General features: G+C 35.3%; 2 protein-coding genes across 2 annotated transcripts; both read right to left on the reverse strand.

Moving 5' to 3' along the window:
* Positions 1-494: 494 nt before the first annotated feature.
* LOC149380014 (putative alpha-L-fucosidase 1) lies at positions 495-3,218 on the reverse strand. The gene is made up of 3 exons (XM_089604286.1): positions 2,561-3,218; positions 1,836-2,078; positions 495-1,262 (listed from the first exon to the last, which is right to left on the reverse strand). The coding sequence occupies exons 1-3, from the start codon at positions 3,124-3,126 to the stop codon at positions 578-580; spliced, it is 1,494 nt and encodes a 497-aa protein (XP_089460412.1). The 5' UTR covers positions 3,127-3,218; the 3' UTR covers positions 495-577.
* Positions 3,219-17,513: 14,295 nt separating this feature from the next.
* Positions 17,514-19,664, reverse strand: LOC149380015 (elongation factor 1-delta 1-like). Its single transcript, XM_089602346.1, has 8 exons — positions 19,552-19,664; positions 19,176-19,274; positions 18,982-19,098; positions 18,789-18,882; positions 18,324-18,450; positions 18,106-18,219; positions 17,834-17,995; positions 17,514-17,731 (listed from the first exon to the last, which is right to left on the reverse strand). Coding segments are annotated over exons 2-8 (702 nt in total). The 5' UTR covers positions 19,262-19,274; positions 19,552-19,664; the 3' UTR covers positions 17,514-17,729.
* Between the last annotated feature and the right edge of the window lie 581 nt (positions 19,665-20,245).

Here is a 20,245-nt window from a genome sequence, read left to right on the forward strand (position 1 = left end):
CGCTGTGCACAGAATCCCATCATAACAGAGTGATGCCCTAAATAGATCTGGTTCATGTTTAGTAAATTCATTTGAGGAGAGACAAATGTAAGAACTTCTTTATTTAAAGTCATCAAAGCCATTACGGAACAAGCGAAGTGTAGTTTGCAAAACAAAAGAAAAGGCATCGTTTTTCATTCAAATTGTTATTTTTACTGGATGTGTACTCTTTCATCATAATTGTTTATTTATTGTTAGTTTCGTTTTTAGTTGGGGTGTCAATGTTGACGAAGCTGTGTAGCACTAAAGCGATAAACGCGAAAAAGGGTTTTTTTTCCCTTTTCAAATGCGATGTGATGTATTTTGTATAATTCCAAATTTCAAGTGGGACGACATGATTTGTAAGGAATTTGTTTTCAAGCAATTGTACTCATTTATATTTGTCACCACACACAGCAATTATGGATGATTAAGACAATACGTTCTTATTATTGTTGTTGTTGTTGTTGTCGTCATTTAGCTGGGAATGAGAAATTTTTATTTTATTTTATTATTCTCTTGAATAAACTTTACGTAATTAAAAAAAAAAAAAAAAAATTCAACGACGACCCGGGTTCCAAAACGGGTCATAATGAAGACCAAAGGAAGAGATCAAAGGCAATCCTCCTCTGGACTCACTGATTCTGAGTCTCACAACTTTGCCATAAACTAAACCCTCTTCAAGCCTGTGAAGCCTCTTGTACCCGATTGTCGTTCCATTAGCCACCATTTTCCCATCCAAGTAAACCTCATGTCGTTTCACCCTCTGCCCAAGCCCAATAGCTTCCTGGATCCTCACCACGTTGAATCTCAGCCCTCCATCGCCCAAGCCCCGAAGCTCGATCCAATGGTCCTCGTCGCTTGGGCCGTTCGGGGCCCAATAGGTCCACAAGTGGTCGCTGTCGAGGACGTTGTGGGGCCCAAAACGGCCCTCTTTCCCGCCCCTGACGCTACTCGCTTTGATGCCACAATTCGCAGCCAAATTTGTTGAGAATATTTTATTAATAGCGCCTCTGAATTGTTTGAGTCTTTTAACGTCGTTTGAGGATATAAGCCCTGTGGAATTTGGAGGCACGTTTAGGAGTAACACGCAATTTCTTCCCACTGAGTTGTAGTAGATTTCGAGTAGTTGGCTCAGCTTTTTTGGGGATTCTGATTTGTGCCAAAACCATCCCGGTCGGATTGACACGTCACACTCCGCCGGTAACCAATCTCTCCCTTCAGGATCGCCGGTTTGGAGATACCTGAATTTTTGGGAAATGTAAAACTATATAACTTTTGATACAAAATAAACAGTTAAATTAAAGTTTCATCGCACGCAGTTTGTCCTTTGAAATTAAGAATAATATTTTCTTTTTAAAAGTAGAATCCAAAAGTTATCTTTGATGTAATTTGTTGAGTTGCAATTTCTTCTCTTTTTTTGCCTTTAACATTTTGTTGAAATTTGAACATAAATATTTGAGCACTGCTATTCAGCACACTCACGATTTTGGACGATACACACAGCTTTTGACAAGTGGAACAATTTTAAAGAGTTTTTGGTGTTTATCACTTTGTTGGGGAAAGTCGTGAGTCGTGAGGTCGTGTCAAAAATCATTCCCGTAAATATTTAGGGGGGTCAATGAAAACAAAAATCCCCAACAAATTTAGGAGCTCCGGTGTCCGCAAGTCTGACAAATAATCCTAAAATGAAAGTGTCGTATGATTCAAGTTAAGTTTTTTTAAATAAAAAAAAAGTGCATTTCTTTTTAACGCCATGACTACAAGAGTATGGTCGTTTTGGATTTTAGTTTGGAAAAGAATAATAAAGTCCATACCCTTCAATTCCAGCTTTTCCGATTGCAAGCGAGCTCCGATTAATGGTGGACCAGCAAGTGCTTCCGGCGGAACCTTGCTCGTCTCCGACCCAACGGACGTCCGGTCCGGCGTCGGAAAATATATTGATTGAGCTTTGTAATTCCTTAGCCATTGAGAACCATTCAGCGAAGTAATACGTCATGTTTGTTGCATTTTTTCCCTTTGCCCCATCAAACCATATTTCTCTTATATCACTCCCATACCTACACAATCATCACCCATAAATAATTATAATAAAATTCCATAAAATAAAATAAGAACATACCACAGTTCATCCAAAATAAAAACGGAAAATGACAAAGAAAAATATATAATTCTCTAAATTTATATAGTTCATCTATTATTGAACCATATATTTTTCTAAAATCACTCCCAGTACCTACCAAAATCACCATAAAAACAGGCAAAGATATAAAAATAAAAATAAAAAACTTTTTTTTTTAATAGTTATCATCGAAAACAAGAAGGATCGTCGTATTCAAAAATGCAATAAGAAAGGACCCTATATATAATTTTTATTTTTTTATAGTCCTATCAAACCATGTTTCTCTAATACCAGAATAGCCATAACATAGAAGAGAAGACCATAGCCAAGCATTCAAATCAATCCAATACTCCAATAAACATAAATAATTAATTTTATTCACCAGAAAAAAAGGATAATGACAAAGAAATTTAGTCTTACTTGTTGAGAAGCTCTTGAAGTTGAGCCAAGTAATACTCATTGTAAGCCACGTCACGTCCGTACCGTAGGTCGTGGCGGTCCCACGGCGACAAGTACAGCCCAACATCGACGCCGCGAGCTCCGGCGGCGGCGACGAGATCTCCGACGACGTCGCCGGCGCCGGAATTCCAGGGACTGCGAGCGACGGAGTGGTCGGTGTAGACGGAGGGCCAGAGGCAGAAGCCGTCGTGGTGCTTCGCCGTGAGGATGACGAGCGAAGCTCCGGCGGCGGCGGCGGCGTCGACCCACTGGCCGGCGTTTAGGTCCGGCGGGTTGAAGACGGAGGGGCTCTCGGCGCCGGTGCCCCACTCGGAGCCGGTGAAGGTGTTGACTCCGAAATGGAAGAACATCACAAGCTCTCTCTGCTGCCATTTCAGCTGAGAGTACGAAGGAAGAGGAAGGATCGGCAATGGCGGGGTCGGGACGCTCTCGAGGTGACACGTGGCGGTGATAAGGAGAAGTTGGAATGCCGTGAAGACAACGCACCCCCACCGACGACGGCGTAATAACTCGGGTTTATTAGCCATAGCTACGCGACTCGTGAATCTATATATAGGATATGAGAAGATATGTATATATATATAGGTCAAAGTTTAATTTGTTATCCTAATGGATTTGGTCGGTTCGAAAATGTGATCAATTTGATTTTTTTTCGGGATTTAGTTGTCAGCAACATGTATAGGTTGTGGACTTTTTAAATTTTTTAATTTTCGGCTAGGATTTTTATAGATTTTTAGAATTGTATTCTATATTTAGTAATAAAAGAAGAAACTGTTACTCTTAGGCTATTTATTTTTTTCAGAAATTATTTGATAGTTAAGTTAGGATTTCATGATTGAGTTTGGTTCCATTTTGTCTGATGTATCTAGTTTATTGTCTAACTTTTCAGGAGTAAAGTTGTCTCACATCTATTGGGAAGCCAACATAGTAGCCCATGAGTTAGCAACTTACGCTCTTTCCATAGATGATAAACTCGTTTGGTTGGAGGATTTTCCTCTTTCAATAGAGTCTGTAATTAATCAAGAATGTTTGTGATTAATAATAGATTTCTATTTTTCAAAAAAAAAAAAGTTAGGATTTCAACATAGAAAATGAACCACGTGCCTAATTTTCCCAGTATTCTATAACAATGTGTACTGTTTATATAGTATTCTTTTTTCCGGGAGACTCTCAAGACTATTTTGTTTTCTGTGACTGTATGTAATTATATGCCCTTTTTATACTAATTTTCCGAGACTCTCAATACCATTAATTTGTTTTATATCATATGTTAGAAAAGTGACGGTCTGTTTTCTAAACGGAAAAGGTCTTCCACTATAATTTGTTGGGAATCTGCCTGATACCATATTTCTTTGATGTTAATTAATTTGTTCACTAATAAATTCACTGTCTAATCACTTTGTGCGTTTAGGGTCCGGCAATGTACAAATACTAATGAATAATACATAACGTATCCCTCAGGCGAGCTTGATTTTATAAACTAAAATATACGTATAACTATAATAGTAAAAAAAAAGGTTAACGTGTATCTTAGTTTATGACACCAAGCTCGCGCGTGTAATAATTTTCATTTATCGAATTATTTTATTTTTATTTTTAAAAAGAGTAGGGTATGGAAATATTGCGTTCCAACAATATGACACGGATAGGGGACCGAGTGAATAAAAGGTGACTAAAAATATGCTTTTATAGTGTAATGACAAATGAGAAGGCAATTTGTTAAGACTACAAGTAAGCGAATAATTTCAGTGAGAGATTTTTGTTTTCGTCTACTTGTTTCTTTTTTTAATTCGGCAATTGTTCATGGATTGGCTTTGCTTTTCAGTGTAATGACAAACGTTTCAGTCTGCTAATATAGATTCCTATGGGCTACAACGTGCACATTCTGATTTCCACTATATGTAAAAGGAGATCCCACGATAAAAGGAAAAATCAAAACTATATAATACATATCACGCTAATTTATTTGAATAACATGTATATACATAAACGACGGACGAAGCCGAATCATTTTTTCGGGTAGCTAGTATTGCTGAAAATTTTATAATCTCTATCCCTTAAAATATTTTATCTAATATTTAAATAAAAAAATGGCCAAAATAATTTACTAAGACCAGAAAATGTTACCATTCCCCAGTAGTCCGTCAAATATATTAAGTTTTCGTATGATTTATCCATTAGATTTTCTATAAACCGAGTTTGAATGTATGTGATACTTTCTACCTATATTATGGGCTTGTTCATGTGTACATGATGCTCAACTAAAGCAGCGATTTTTTTTTCATTCTATCATCCTGCAGAGCTGGCTGGGGACAGATCACGAGGTGTTGTGTCTGTCTCCGATTTTTTCGTTTAGTGCACATCACATATGGAAAGTAATTAAATTAACAAAAAATTAGGTAATTAGTCAACTAATACGTTTGAGATTGCTATATAGTCAATATTTCGTAAATTTTAGTTAAATAACCATAAAAATGACGTGACATTTTTGGTTTGCCATTTTATTAATATTTACGTCAATTTATACGTGTAATTACATGGACGTGACTATTTACCTAAGATTTATTAAACGTTGACTATATAACAATGTGAAACTGTAAATATGGCTATATATATACTGAATGGATCCTTATATTAAACAAGGACTTGACCTTATTCTTCTTTGATACAAGAGTACTACATAAATTGTTAGTGTAACATTGGCTCTGTCTCATCTCACCAAGTTGTTGAATGATAGATCCAGACTGCTTAGGCCCTTCAAACTGATACTTAAATAAAAATACTAATTCTATCGTCTTCATCGACTTGATACCACGATTATAATCACATCTTCTGATTAGAAGACACATTAAGAAAGTATGTTGCTGTTGAAGTAAAGTGACATCAAACTAAGGTGAGAACAAATCGCACTACATAAAGTCAGACATATTGAGGACTTTTGCGAGCGTATAATATACATATGTCTGTGACCAAACCATGCCTCAAAGATGCTAGAGAGGCTAGAAGAGGAGATATGCCTGTAAATAGAGTTCTTTGAGACTATTTAGATTTCAGAGAGAAAGAGAGAAAAATAGAGATATATATCCTTATAATTTTATCTCCTATGCTCTCCAACTGGTTCTAGCTCTAGTTCTTCTGTCCTTATAATTTATTTTCCTTTCTGTTCATAATAGCTACACCTTGCTCCTGTATTGGACTGACCAATAAAGAAAGTCAACATAAAACAAACTAAGGCAGACAAATTAGACTAAAATAAATGTTAGTTGTAACTTTTAGACATATATTAGATGTGTAAAAACTCCCACATAGGAAAGTCAGAATAGAGTGATGAGCGTTTTAGGATATATTAAAGTGTCATTTTGATAGTCTTATTACCATTTAGTATTGATTATGCTAGTAAATGTGTTTAAAAGTAAGAATGGTTACTTACCAGATTGATTGACGATTTGAATCATTGTATCGCTTTGTCACTGTTTGCTTCCTATGATGACTTTAAGTCTTTTTCGTTAGCGAATCTGGTTAGAGTTGATCAGTGCCATGTAATTTTTTGTACACCGGACCTCGGGATGGCGTGCTGGTTTTGCGTTTGTTACGGACCCTTTGCTTGTCTCGTTTGACTCGTCTTGTTTTCTTTTGTGGCTTTGCATAGTTTTAGTAAATGGTCCCTTAATTTTTAAATTTTTTTTAAAAGTAAGAACTGTTAATTTAAAGCAGATATCATTTTACATAAATCAAATTATTATCTTTACGGGAAGAATTATACAAATATCTCGTTTTAAATATTTATATTTTCAAATGTTTCACAAATATCTTTTTTATGAACTTTTTAACGATTTATTTTTATTTTAAATAAAACTATACATACGGAAAAAAGGAAAAAAAAAACCAATAAACAAATATGAAAACAGTAAAAAACAACAAATTAGATATAAAATATAATTATTTATTTAATTCATTCGGACGATGTGTCATCATTGAACAATTTGATTCCCTCTCTACTTTCAAGTTGCCTCGATGGAAGGGACTATTCAGTCCCTCAGAGTCACAGACGACGATCATCAACTTGCTGGGAGCTGTAAATAGACTTGAGTTCAAGACAAGCAACATGTTATATTAAGTAGAATTAATCGAATTAGAATTTAATTGATCTTAATCTCTGAATTTAGGATATTGTAAATCGACGTGAATCCTAAAATCGTGAATATTCAAGATTCACAGTTGAAATCGTATTAGAAGTTACACAGTCTCTGATTCCATATATATCTCTATGTGTATTACTACAATTAATGAAATATTAGGTATATAGCAATTTATTATGTTTATAAAGCTGTATTGCCAGCAAACCTTGATAATCTGAGCATTTGACTTCTTCCAGAAATAAATAGGATTATACCACAAGTATGATCTTCCTAATAATTTTAGACCAAAATTCAATAAATCTATTTAAATCTAAAAGTATAACTGTTCATTTTGGGTATCTACCTTTTTAACCTTTTTTTCTTCTTCTTCTTCTTCTTCTCTCTCTCTCTCTCTCTCTCTCTCTCTCTCTCTCGTGCGTGGCTGATTTTTTTTATTTTTGAGTTGCATAATTATCACCATGTTCACTTTTGTTCTCATATAACCATTTGAAGATTTTTTTTTTTTTTTTTTTTTTGTATTTTTCATTTGAAAAATTTTGAAATTCGTTTGAAGATTTATTGACATGAATGTCTATAAATCTTCAAAGATTTTGAGAATTCGTTTGAAGATTCCGTGTCTGTTGAAAATTTATTGACATCTGCTTATAATATAAATTGTATTTTCTACTTTGTGCCAGCAAACTGAGGATAACTTCCTTAAGTATTGTAGGAGACGCAATTCCAAGAGAACTTGCGTGGAAATATAAAGAAATGGTCTAGTGCTTGATGGACAACGTGCAATTGCTTGGATGAAGTGTAACGTTTTATAATGCATTTTATTTCAAATCAGCAAAATAAGTTGTATCAACAACATCATCATATACTATTATTTATTTATAGCACTAATAACGTGATGGATTATATATTTGGTTTTATATGATAGTTTTTATTTATTTATCCTATTCGCTTATCCAACAAATTATTTTTAAAAAGTTTTTTAGTCGAACAAAATTATAGTCAAAGATCCTCTCTATGTAATCACCACAATTCAACTCCAACCTAGCTATGAACAAAATATTACCTGTTTAACACAACAAACAGCCATGAATTGAAACACATGGCCTTTTTTTGGTTTTTTTGTTTGTTTTTGTTTTTGTTTTTGTTTTTGTTTTTTTGTTTTTGTTTTTTTGTTTTTTTGTTTTTTTGTTTTTTTGTTTTTGCTGTTAGTATTAAGTGAATGTTGATATTGATCTAAATGAGATATGAACATATCCAAACGTACATTGACTCAACCTGGGCATCGGACGAAATCGAAACTACCGTACCGAGGTCGTGACCTTCCGACGATCTCCCGGAAGGAAGCTTTCCGTCGCGTTTCACACGGAAATTCCGTGGGTCCGGAAATGGTTTTTCCGTACCGAGTGAATATTCGACGGAACTTGACGGAACGCCTTCCTTCCGAGCTGCTCCAACCTGCGTTAATGGCAGAAATGATCTGGGTCGTTGGATTTTATATCCAACGGCCCAGATGAACCCAAATAATAATAATAAAAAAACTCAAATGTCAGGTCAACTGTATGACCCCCCGAGCGCTCCTCTGACATTTCCGCCACGTCCGCGGAAGGAAATTTCCGTCCTTCATCCAGCGGTAGACGGTTCTTCCACGAGGCGCAGTCGATGCTCGGAATTCCGTTCCGACGATTTTCTGCCGTCTGAATGCGCAGGATGAACATTGACTCATTTCCAAAGTTTAGAGTTGACATTTTCAAATTGTTTAAATGGTTTAATCAATTGATATAGCAAGCAAGTTGCAAATAAATGTCAAATTCACTATAAATTAAACATTGTAATTAAAGCGGTAAACTATGTGAAAATGTAATACTAGAACACAAACTTAATATAAAAAAATTGGGGAATGATTTTTGGCACAACTCACGAGTTGGAACGATCCACTCAGAAGTTGACACGTGTCCACCAACATCCACGTGTCAATTTCTGAGTGGATCGTTCCAACTCGTGAGCTGTGTCAAATAGCATTACTCAAAAAAATTACATAATGGCTGTTAGATTTCCATTAAAAAAGTAGGTCTAGACTATTTGTCTATTTCTCATAAGTAACTTGACGCGAAAATACTAAAATGCCTTTATACGGTATATCTACAACTTTTGGAATAATATAGACATCAATTTATGATGATGATCATAAAGCTGTGATGATATTATATAATATGTATAAAATGCATTAATCAGTTTCTCTCATTCAGAGTGGTAATCTAAAAAGGTGAATCAACACTTACACCCACACCTGGTTTGATCTAGAGCCGTACTTATAATAACATGGAATAAATAATGGTTGTGACACCCTTTAATACGTCATCGAAAAATGATTTCCGACTCCTGTCATTTGAAAATGGATAAAAATCTAAACTAAGAGCGTACATAGAAATTTTTCTTGACACGCATTCCGACGCTCAACACGTTGGACTTCAATATTTTTTATTTAAGTAGAGTTCAATATTGGACACATGGCTATATTTATATGACGAGTATATGGCCTTATTGCTGATTGAAATTCAATATTTAAAGTTGGTTATTTTATTTTGCATTTGGACGATATTATCATTTTTATTTACATACTTTTTTTTGTATAGTCACTTATGGTGCGGCTGAAGAGAAAGTATGGCTTATATGGCGTACCTGTAATTAAATAATGGTTCGGGTTAATTAGTAGTCTTTAAATATTAGTTGGTATTTTTGCAATCAGTTTCATCTGGTATGATTTTCACAAAGTTTCTATATTAAAGGATATTTTGTTTCTAAAAACTATAGAATTAGAATTTGATCTACATCAATTAAAAACTGAACCTAAATTGATAAAGATTGCTATGAATCAATATAAACAACAGTCAAAAGCAGCACGGTTCTCTGTCCTAAAAAAAAAAGAAAAAAAAAGAGCTGCTGGTTCTGATAATGAGTCTTCGGAAACCTTAGGGAAAACGTTGTGATGATGGTTATCGAGTGTTTTATAGGTAAAAAAGAGAAGAATTTATTCCAACTAGTCAATCTCCTAGTTTCTTTTAAAATTTTGACCAAAGTTTTATTTTATTAAAAAATAGTCCGACAGGTCAAAGTAATTTAATTTATTTCGGTCTGATGAGTTTTTTTTTTTTTTATAAAATAAAATAAAATTTTAAATATTTTTGAAAATGAGAGTAGGCTATTATCCTAATTGTCCATAAAAAAATGATATTGGATAAGATTTTGACTTAAACATACATTCATTTTAACTTCGAAAAATAAACATGCCACTTAAAATCAACGGTGGCGATACAAACGGTGAGCGTCTCTAATCACCCGGAGACTGTAACATGGTGGAAACCGCTAGTGATATCCCACCAAAAGTCACACTATTCGCTGCCCATTATGCATAGCATCTTTTGGGAATGTCGGAGACTTGATTCAAGCAAGACGGGGGATACTTATTTTTATGTTACCTTGGTTTGGAAAATTTGGAACTATAAAAATAATGTGGCGATAGGAAGACCATATTGGCTACCCGGGAAGTTGGTGGAGTAGCGGAAGGTTTTTGGAGGAGTAGTACCAATATGGATTCGAGGGAGGGACGGTTTGGACCACGGTGATAGCATTAGGCATCTCAAAATCAAGGCTTTTCTCCTCCTCTCATAGAGGCCGCGACAATTCTTCATGGAATAAAGATTAGGGACCGAGTAGTGATTCAATCGTATTGCTTCGAAGTGGTTAAGGTGGCTACACAAGCGGATTCATTCCTAATACGGATATCTTATATGATACGTTAAGGTGATGTCCTCTAATTTTCCTAATTTTGATATTGGCCCCGTTTGGTACAGATTATTAATCCCTGTTTTTGTTTTTTAAAAAAACTAAACTGTTTGTTTACGTTTGGTAAAACAGTTTTTGGAAAAAACTTTAAAAACGATTTTAAAAATTGTACGTGATTCCAAAAAGCTAGAAATCTTAGCTTTTGGAAAAAGCGTTTATGTTTGTGGTATATAATTACTTTAATATCCTCAGTGTCTGTCCTTTGCTTTTTAGTTCCTGGAAATTTGACAGTACACGCGTCCTTGTCTTTATCCCTTATCTCACCACATTCTTTGCCACGCGTCCTGGACTTTTCTTTCCTCACCCCTTTTACTTTTCTCAGTATCATGTTTTTTATTTTTATTCACCCTGCACAATTACTTGTTCTCTCTTCTTCTCTGAGCAAAGCAAACAAACATCTCTGAGCAAATCAATGTATGTACGTAAAAAACTATTCCCAATTACATCAAAAAAAAAAAAAACTATTATATAATATATAAAAAAAAACTATTCCCAAGGTTTGGTTATTATAAAAGACAAAGACGTTCAATTATATATGCACATTAACATTATATTAGTTCTTTTTGTCTTTAATATTATTTAATTTTTAAAAACATGTATATTTTAGTCTTTTTACTATAATATATTTATTTCACCAAACGCCAAATCAGTTTTTGTTATCAGTAACAACTGTTTTTTAAACAGTTTACCAAACACATGTCAGTTTTAAAAAAAAAACAGTTTTTTTCAAAAACTAAATCTAAAAACACTTTTTTTAAAAACAAAGCTATGCCAAACGATACCATTATCATCCTTCTCCGTTCTTGTAATGTGGTGGCAAGACAACTTAGCTTATCATTATCTTGGTTTTAGGGCTAATGTTAGTTGGTTGGGCCGGGTTTTGAAAGCGCTCTCCAATGACAAACATGATTTTTATTCTTGATTTGTAACCACGGTTTTACTCTACGCTGCATTAGTCAGGGGTTTAATGAAATTTAGTCGTGTGGTGCCACCCACACTTTGTTAAAACAAAACAAAAAAATCAAAGAAAAACTAAGTGCATGGGAAATTGGAGTCTCTTAGAAGTGTTGTGGTCGCTATGTTCTTCTTTTTTCTCCATGAATTTGCTACAGAAGACAGTATTAAAGAAACCAAAGATAAACACTGAAATTAGTGTTCTAACTAGTCCATGGAATAATTAGAATTACAAAATAGTCAAGATTTTTTGTACCATGTTAATAATTTTCTTTGAAAGTTGTAAATGGCTATATACATTGGTCAATGTTTTTTAATTGACAAAATAAAAAAAAATGGATCACAATGTTAATAATGGCAATACAAATAGACAAAGTTAAATAGTCCAATTTTTTTTTACAATGTTAATACAAATGTTGACTCCTTTGTATAAAATTACTGACACCTAATATTTACAGATTTGAATAAAATTGAGCTATTTATATTATTACGGACAAATCTTGATTATTTTACAAATTTATTAATTTCACTTTTAGACTATTTAACCCTAACTCAGGCGACATTTGTTGAAAAAGCAAATGTGGTATCAATTTCAAGTTTTCAACTATCTAAAACGCTACTATTATACGACTACGACTCTAAAAAAAACATCCAAAAAAACGACTAAAAAAACGGTACGATTCTATTCCTAGACGCTCTCAAATGTCAATTTTAAGTTTTTAAACAAGGCTTTAAAATAAAACTATAAAGGGAAATGATGTGTCAATGTATTATTGGAGGACAAGAAGGTAACCGGCACTGGGTGAAAAAGGTTAGCTATCAAGCTGAGCCAAACTCAGCCGTTGGATCATAGTTAGTTGTTGCCCAAAGTCTGAGATTAAATCTCAACAATGTATATATAACAGTCATTGATATCAAGACAAGTCAAACAATCATTGACATCCATTCCATGCAATTATACAAATCAAACCAAGAATCTCAAAACTCTCTCTCTCTCTCTTTCTTAGTTCTTGATTCGTTAGTTACAAGAATCAACAATGCCAGCTAGCGTAGCTTACACGCTATACGAACCGGGCGGTACAGTCATCGACGGCAAGCGATACAACTGCCGTCTGACAGTGAAGGAAAACCCACCACCACCGTACTCTCAAGATCAATCGTCGATTCTTCCAGAAGACGGCGAAGCGTACTTCATCTTCACCATGATTTACCTCTTCAACCATTTGTCGCCACCGGGAAGGAAACAGACGGTCTGTCTGTTCAGGAAACAGCGAGCGGTAAAGCGCCAAGATTTCTTCTCCGACACAGACACATTCGTCTCCGACGTGCTCGCCGAACTTCCGTGGCGCTTGCCGGAGGTCCTGACGGCTCCGGCGATTCAGTGGATACGCGCCTCCGCACGCGCCGCGGTGCTCACCGGGGCCTTTCGAGAGGCCAGGGTGGTCTCGCTGGAGATGGAGATCGCCGGTCCCGGCGGACACGAAGTGGCGGCGATAAAGGAGGAGCGTGATGACGTGGAGGACACGTGTCCGATATGTTTGGGGAAGCTGTTGGTCACGGACACGGTGGTGGTTGTACAGACGCCATGTAGCCATTTGTTCCACAAAGACTGCGTGATTCGCTGGCTCGACGGTCCAACTAAGAAGTGCCCTGCTTGTCGGAGCTCTGTCAGAATATTACGACAAGTCTGACGAGAAAGATTAGTTTTCTTTTTTATTCTTGTTTGTACTTGCTTTCTTGCCAACTTCGATATCTTAGTTCTTCGTATAGGACACACGGTATGATATGAATATGTATCTCACTATTTTCTGGTTCTTTTATTTTGCGGTTTCGTCATTATTTCTGTATCTTTCTTTCTTTCTTTCTTTCTTTCTTTCTTTCTTTCTTTCTATACATATACTGTGAAAAAATATGATAGTTGGTTTAATTTCATAAAGTTTCCGGTTTAGCAGGATATTTTGTTTCTTAAAACTATTTAGAGTTGAAATACATGACTGGAATTGACTTGTAATGACGATAAAAGGAACCATTGATTATAGATATATAGTTATTCTAGACCCTTAATATTAAAATTCAAGTTTAACTATATGATCATTAGGAAAAATAGTCGAAACTAACACAAAAAAGTGCCATATTAATCCAAATTAACACAAGAAATATACCCAATATGAGAGTGAGACGTAAGCATGAATTCAGCTATTTTCTTAACATTTGAAATAATCATACTATAATTTTAAATGAAGCTAATCGATACAATTTTTATCTTGTTACTATTTACAATACCCAATATATGCTTCCCTTACAAGCCTCTCTCTCTCTCTCTCTTTTAAAATCTTTTTCAAATGTTCTCATCGATTTTTGTCCTCTTCTGTTTCGAACATTAAATTATTCACTGCTTAGCAATTTAGAATAAAGTCATTATGTTTATAATTGAATTTAAGTTAATCTTCATATTGATAAATGATTTTAGAGAAGTCTATTCATCATCATTAGATTCGCAATTGATATTAATAATATATAGTTTTATGATTTGATATCAACAAATATTAACTAATATTAGCATTTGAAATTTAAAGTGTAAATTTTTTAATGAGTTAATCTTTTTTGTTAGTAGATTTGATTTTGTTATGTGTAGAAGTAGATTTTTTTCGATTTTTTACAAAAAAAAAAATGAAATAAAATGGACGGTTATTTTGGTAATTAATAGTGGTATTTCTGTGAAATATATCCGGTTTATTTTGGTTATCAATGGCAATGTTGCAATATGGATATACAAAACGTTAACTATGCAAAATTCAAAGCAATATTTTGGCTAACTAATTTATAAAATTTGAATGAAATTATATGAATGTTTGCTTAATTAATGTATATTCTACAAATAATTTTACAACTTTTGTTTGTTTTTACTAGGATTAGTTTTGTACGTTGGGCTGTTTTATGTATATATATGTCATCCTATACATAAATAACTAATACGATAAGATTTTTCTAGCCTATATATATAACCTTGCTTTCCCAAACGAGGAATAGGATTCGATTTCCTACTAGGATTTATAGTGTTACACTTGCACCATATTATATTCACAAGCTTCACCGAGCATTAAAACTTAATCCGAGTGAATAAAAAGCACCTAATACCACATTATAACAATAATGGCAGATAGTTTAGCTTACCGACTATACGATCATCACGGCACAGACATCGACGGCGAGCGGTACTACTGCTACCTAGTGATGAGCGAAACTCCTCCGTACTCCTCAGATCCACCGCCGCCGCCGCCGGAAGACGACGGCGAAGAGTACTTCATCTTCACCGCCAAGTACCTCAACTTTATACGGCCTCCGGGAAGAAAGCAGTCCGTGAATTTGTTCACCAAGCAGCGAGTGTTTGACCGCCGGGATTTCTACTCCGACACGCACGCCATCGTCTCCGACATGCTCGCGGATCTTCCGTGGACCTTGCCGGAGGCGCTTCTGGCTGCTGCCGTGCCGTGGCTGAACTCCTCCGCCGGCGCCGCCGTCCTCACCGACGACCCGGAGTTTCGCGACGCCTTCCGCGCCGCCAGAGTGCTCTCACTCCAGTTGGTGATAGGCGGTCCGTACCGTCCCGGCGGAGACGAGTTCGTGGAGGAAGACTACACCGACGACGAGTACGAGCCGGCGATCGAGGCACAGCTTGTGCATGTGAAGCTCGACGGCGACGATGACGATAGCGAGAGAGGTGACGTGGAACGCACGTGCGCGATATGTTTGGAGGATATTGTGAGGGACGCTGTACGGACGCGGTGTTTGCATGTTTTCCACGGTGGCTGCGTCGTCCGGTGGTTGAAGGCTCGTAACTCGTGCCCTTATTGCCGTTCCTGCGTCGTAGTATTACCAGATATATTATAATTTAAAAAAAAAAAAAAAAGTTATATTCTATTGTTGCCGATTTGAATAGAGAAATTTCAGAAATTATACAGTTCAACTCCAAAACAATAATAAAGATTTAGTAGAAACCTGTATAGAAAATATGTGTATTTATACGAAATATCTTTACACCGCATCACATTTTTTTTTATCATATTGAACATAGTTTTGTTTTTGAATCTTGAGCACTTTCACTACCGGTACTTTCTAAAATTTGCCTTTGAATATAGTAGCTTCGATTACGACCGACGATTATATACCTTTATGTTCTATATTGCTTTTTCCCATCAAATATTTGAAATTTGCTTTTTAATATATATTACATATTTTTTATTCTTTCTATGCTTGGCAATTATCATGTTTACAGATCGATGCCTAGCTAATGTGGCTAATATACCTGATATTAGATGTTATATATATAATATCATTAACGAATGAATTCAATTTATAAATATCCAAGTAAAAAAATAAAACTAATAAAAACCTTACATATATTAATTATATTTTATAGTTAAGATGATATTAATGTTTTTTTTTTTTCCCTTTATTAGACTTGTTTTCAAAAGTTGATTTTATTACCATACACTGAGACTTAATTTTGACAATTCTGCAATTCTGAGATATGTACCATAAATGCTCTCTCTACAATAATTAAAAAGAAATATGCTCTCTCCCTCAAGATTTTGCAATGATTTATCCTTTCGTTCAAAAAAAGATAAGATTTACAAAATTGATCGAGGTTTTAGAAGAGATTTCATCTATATACACCGGGATGACTTACAAAACCATATAATACATTACAGGTATCATACCAAGCCTCTTCAAGCCTAGGTACAAAGAAAATAAATATACACACATATATAACTTATATTTAAGACCCTAGTCTAGACCAACTTATTCATTTTTAAAGTCTTTTTATTATATAAAATTAGGTTGTGTCGCTTTTATTAATAAGGAAGAAGACCTCAAACCAAGGAAGTTCAGTTTTCAAACTTCAATACTATAATCAGATGAAAGCAAATCATTTATTTTTTTTTTTGGTTTGAGGTCTCCTTCCTTGTTAAGAGATATACGATGTTTGTATGCTTGCGTTTGCACTGAACTTCAAACGAACAAAAGACTCTAAAGATGAATAAGACTATAATCGAATGAAAGAACACGTGAGTTCAATCAAACATAAGATAGACCACACTAAACTTAATTCAAGCACACCAAAAGATCAATAGAAAACTCGAATTGGGAACTCCCCAAAATACAACCGTAACATTGGGGACAAAAGCATCGAAGTGGAAACAACATAAATGTCAAAGATAAACTATACTAACCAAAAGTCCAAATATTAAGAGTATCATAACACACAAACTCAGGATAAAAATCACTACTAAACCTAAAATTAACATCCTCACTAGAAAAATTAATCACGAAAAACAACAAACACCGCCATAGCTTTCAGGATCGTAGCGGATAGAGAGATGGAACTATGGGCGTTGTTGGGGGGGGAAAGCACGATTGTGACGAACCCATCGACAGAGCCGGAAAAGAGAGCAGTGGGAGCGTCAATGGTGAGAGCAAATTCAAAGGAAGCACCACCCAATCACCGCTCCATTTGTTCCGAAAGCACAGCTCGGACATTGTCGAAAAAAACACTAATAAGAACAAATGGCTAAAATAGGATCGCAATCTAACACGAGAACAAATTTGTGTCACGGAAGGAGGTAAAGGTAAGTAACCAATCAAGGGAAGGGTTGAGTGCTTAAAGCACAAGCATCCCTTAAATTAGAGCTCACCGGGGACCAGCGACTCAAGAAAAAATTAGGGTTACTTTTCTTGGTACGCTGAGAAAAAATCACGAGTAAGTTTTCTTCATCCATTTAAAGAGTTGATGGATTCAGCTTTTTATTTTATTTTTAACTCTAGTGCGTTGATTAGTTCATTATGCGACTACTATCAATACAAATCAAATTAATAACACTTTTCGAAATTTTTAAATTCAAAACATTTGTGTTGTAGCACCGGGGAATATGTTGCAAGATCCTCTTTCCTACGGAATAAATAAAGGAAGCCAAACCAAATTTAAAATCTTAAAAAGTATTTTTCTTCTTATGAATTAGGTCCCGCAAAAAAGCTGCTCACAACAAAAACACACCACCACGCACAACTCATATAAGACATTCCAACAAACCACAACAAGAACATGAATATGAATCCTGTAAAACAAAACTAGGCAGCATTAATAAATGCTTTCAGTCTCTCCCTTCAACTCTGCAAATCCAAGTATGACTCTTGACTCCTGAAAACACACACACACACACGCACTTTTTAGTTAGTATATTTTTTTCCATAATAATTGTACAAATGAGCCCCAAGACTGTGGTGTATAGTTGAGACTTACAGATTTTGTTAAAAGCAGCAATATCGCAACTCTGGACATACTCGTTGATGGGCTCAACAGTGAGACGCTCTTCGATAAGCGAGTCGACAGAGACAAGGTCATCGACGATCGTGAGCATGATCGTCAATTTCTTGATTCCGTACCCGACAGGCACAAGTTTGGCTGCCACATCGAAACCATCCAACAAAATCAGCAAAACTAAATAAATACAATAATACTGAATCATTCAAACAAAAGAAGAAGAAAAAAAAAACGGATATAAATGAACTAACATGCTCCCCAAAGAAGACCCTCCAACTCAACACTCCTCACAGCCTCCTCGAGCTTCTTCATGTCAGTCTCGTCGTCCCATGGCTTCACATCCAACAGAACTGATGACTTTCCACCTATGATTCACACAAAACAGCCGTGTTTGTTTTTAAGGCTTCTTTCTTCAATACAAGACCTAATTATAAAATCATGATTTAAAAAAATAAAATATAAAACTCACTCTCTTTCTTCTTTCCGGAAGCCTTGACGGCAGCGGCGCGTTCCTCGGAAGCTTTCTTCTCCTCCTCGGTCTCTTCTCCGAACAAGTCGACATCGGAGTCATCGTCTTCCTCATCCGCAGCCGCGGCCTGAAAGCAATCGTAAAGAATATTGATGACTAAATTTAATAACTAATTACGCTGAAACATAAACATGTTCACTCAAGTTATGTTTTTTTTTCATTTTTGGCTCATAATCTAATCTTACGAACAACTGTGTCAATAAAGTTTTAAGCCAAGCAACTTGAGTATTTTGCTTCAAGATTTATAATTTATTTCTTTAAATATGTTGATAAAAAAAGTTTATATAATTTTGTTAAAAAATAGAGCTGAGTACTAACTTGCAAAGAAAATTAGTTAATGGACAGAAATGTCTTCAAAGCAAATAGTTCGGGGGCAATTTACGGTAATTTCCAAGAGAGACTTGCCTTGGAATCACCGGCGGGCGGAGTAGCAACAGCATCGTCGACGATCGGAGCACATCCCTCGATAACGACGCCACTCCCTTCTCCGGCAACACCGCTACACCACAAGTCATCACATAATTAGCAACACATATAATACAATAGAATATAAGTACATGGACACCCAGAAATCATTATGTTCTGTGCGTGCACTTACGAAATCCTCAGAAGCGCCTCAATGTGGTTGAACCATCGAGACACGTTCACGTACTCGGCCGACGGAGCTCCGGCGAGAGCGGCGTGCACGGTGATGTCATCCTTGGAAGCTTGATATCTGTAGAGACCAATACAGTGTATCAATAATGATGTGTCTATACAGATCTGAAACAGAGCTTGATTTCAAAAGCTTACCCGGTGATGTAACTCCGAGTCAAAAGGAAATCGTCGAGTTTCTTCAGGCCAGAGGCAGAAGTCAGCTCGTAGAATGCGACAGCCATTGATGAATATTTTCTGATAAAACAACAAATAAACACTCAGTGTTGGGATTTCGTCTCCTATTATTATCTATTGTCTCTGCAGCGAAATTCTCAGAACTAATTTGCTACATCATTCACGTTGAACAAATCAACATAATTCTAGTTCAGCGACAATATGAAATTAAGAGCCGATATTCCAGATAAATATAACACACATCAGGGAGAATAAAAAAAAACTGCAGCGAGAAATGAATGGAAGAAATATAGATGAACGCAAGGGAAATTCTTAATCTTCGTACTTAAACCCTAACCTTCTTTCTTGGTTTTTCGCCTGAGAGAGATGAAGAAAGAGAGTAGAATTGCAGATTGGAGGAAAAGGAGAATAATGAGATTGTATAATCGCAGACCTAGCTAGGCTGTTTTGCACGCTGATCTGATGTAATGACACAATCGTCCTTTACAGCCCAAAGACGAGAAAACGAGGCCCAAAGCCCAATGGGCTTTGAATTTAGGCTTCAAGATTTCCAATACGGAAATTTTAACTATAACTCTTTTTCAATGATGCACCTGTTTATTAAATAACTCTAAATTAGGTGTGTGATAAAAATAGTTTTTTTTTATATAAACGGTAAGCTTATAAATTTCTATTAAATAAACTTCTAAATTATACGTTTATCCCTTATTAAATTTGAATGAAATTATTTGAATGTTTTCTTAATTAATGTATAATTTTAAAAGTTTTGCTATTCTGCTAGGATTAGTTTTTGTTGGGCTATTTTATATTATATTAAAGAAAAATTATACGAACTAAGTCACGTGAAACGTTGCAATTGAAAGCTAACCAACGTTTGTAAATTTTTGTTTAAATAGCCAATTTTGATGATTTGACAACTAAACCAAATATTTGTTTCCAATTTTACCCCTTTTTAAAATTTTCAAACAAAAATAATAATGAAAAATCAAAACGGTCCTACTCCTACCCAATTTAACAAATAGATAAATGTT

This window comes from Urtica dioica, chromosome 12 (genome assembly GCF_054948205.1).
Source record: "Urtica dioica subsp. dioica isolate 48M chromosome 12, U.dioica_male_clone48M_v1_H2, whole genome shotgun sequence".
Classification (NCBI taxonomy): Eukaryota; Viridiplantae; Streptophyta; class Magnoliopsida; order Rosales; family Urticaceae; genus Urtica; species Urtica dioica.

Excerpts from the sequence above, each read along its gene's own strand:
- LOC149380014 (XM_089604286.1), bottom strand. The coding sequence starts at position 3,126 with ATGGCTAATAAACCCGAGTTATTACGCCGTCGTCGGTGGGGGTGCGTT. Across the intron at positions 2,079-2,560 it reads CTTCAAGAGCTTCTCAACAA|GTATGGGAGTGATATAAGAG; the intron begins GTAAGACTAAAT and ends ATGATTGTGTAG. Across the intron at positions 1,263-1,835 it reads GGAAAAGCTGGAATTGAAGG|GTATCTCCAAACCGGCGATC; the intron begins GTATGGACTTTA and ends CCAAAAATTCAG.
- LOC149380015 (XM_089602346.1), bottom strand. The coding sequence starts at position 19,261 with ATGGCTGTCGCATTCTACGAGCTGACTTCTGCCTCTGGCCTGAAGAAA. Across the intron at positions 19,099-19,175 it reads ACTCGGAGTTACATCACCGG|ATATCAAGCTTCCAAGGATG; the intron begins GTAAGCTTTTGA and ends TGGTCTCTACAG. Across the intron at positions 18,883-18,981 it reads GAGGCGCTTCTGAGGATTTC|CGGTGTTGCCGGAGAAGGGA; the intron begins GTAAGTGCACGC and ends CTTGTGGTGTAG.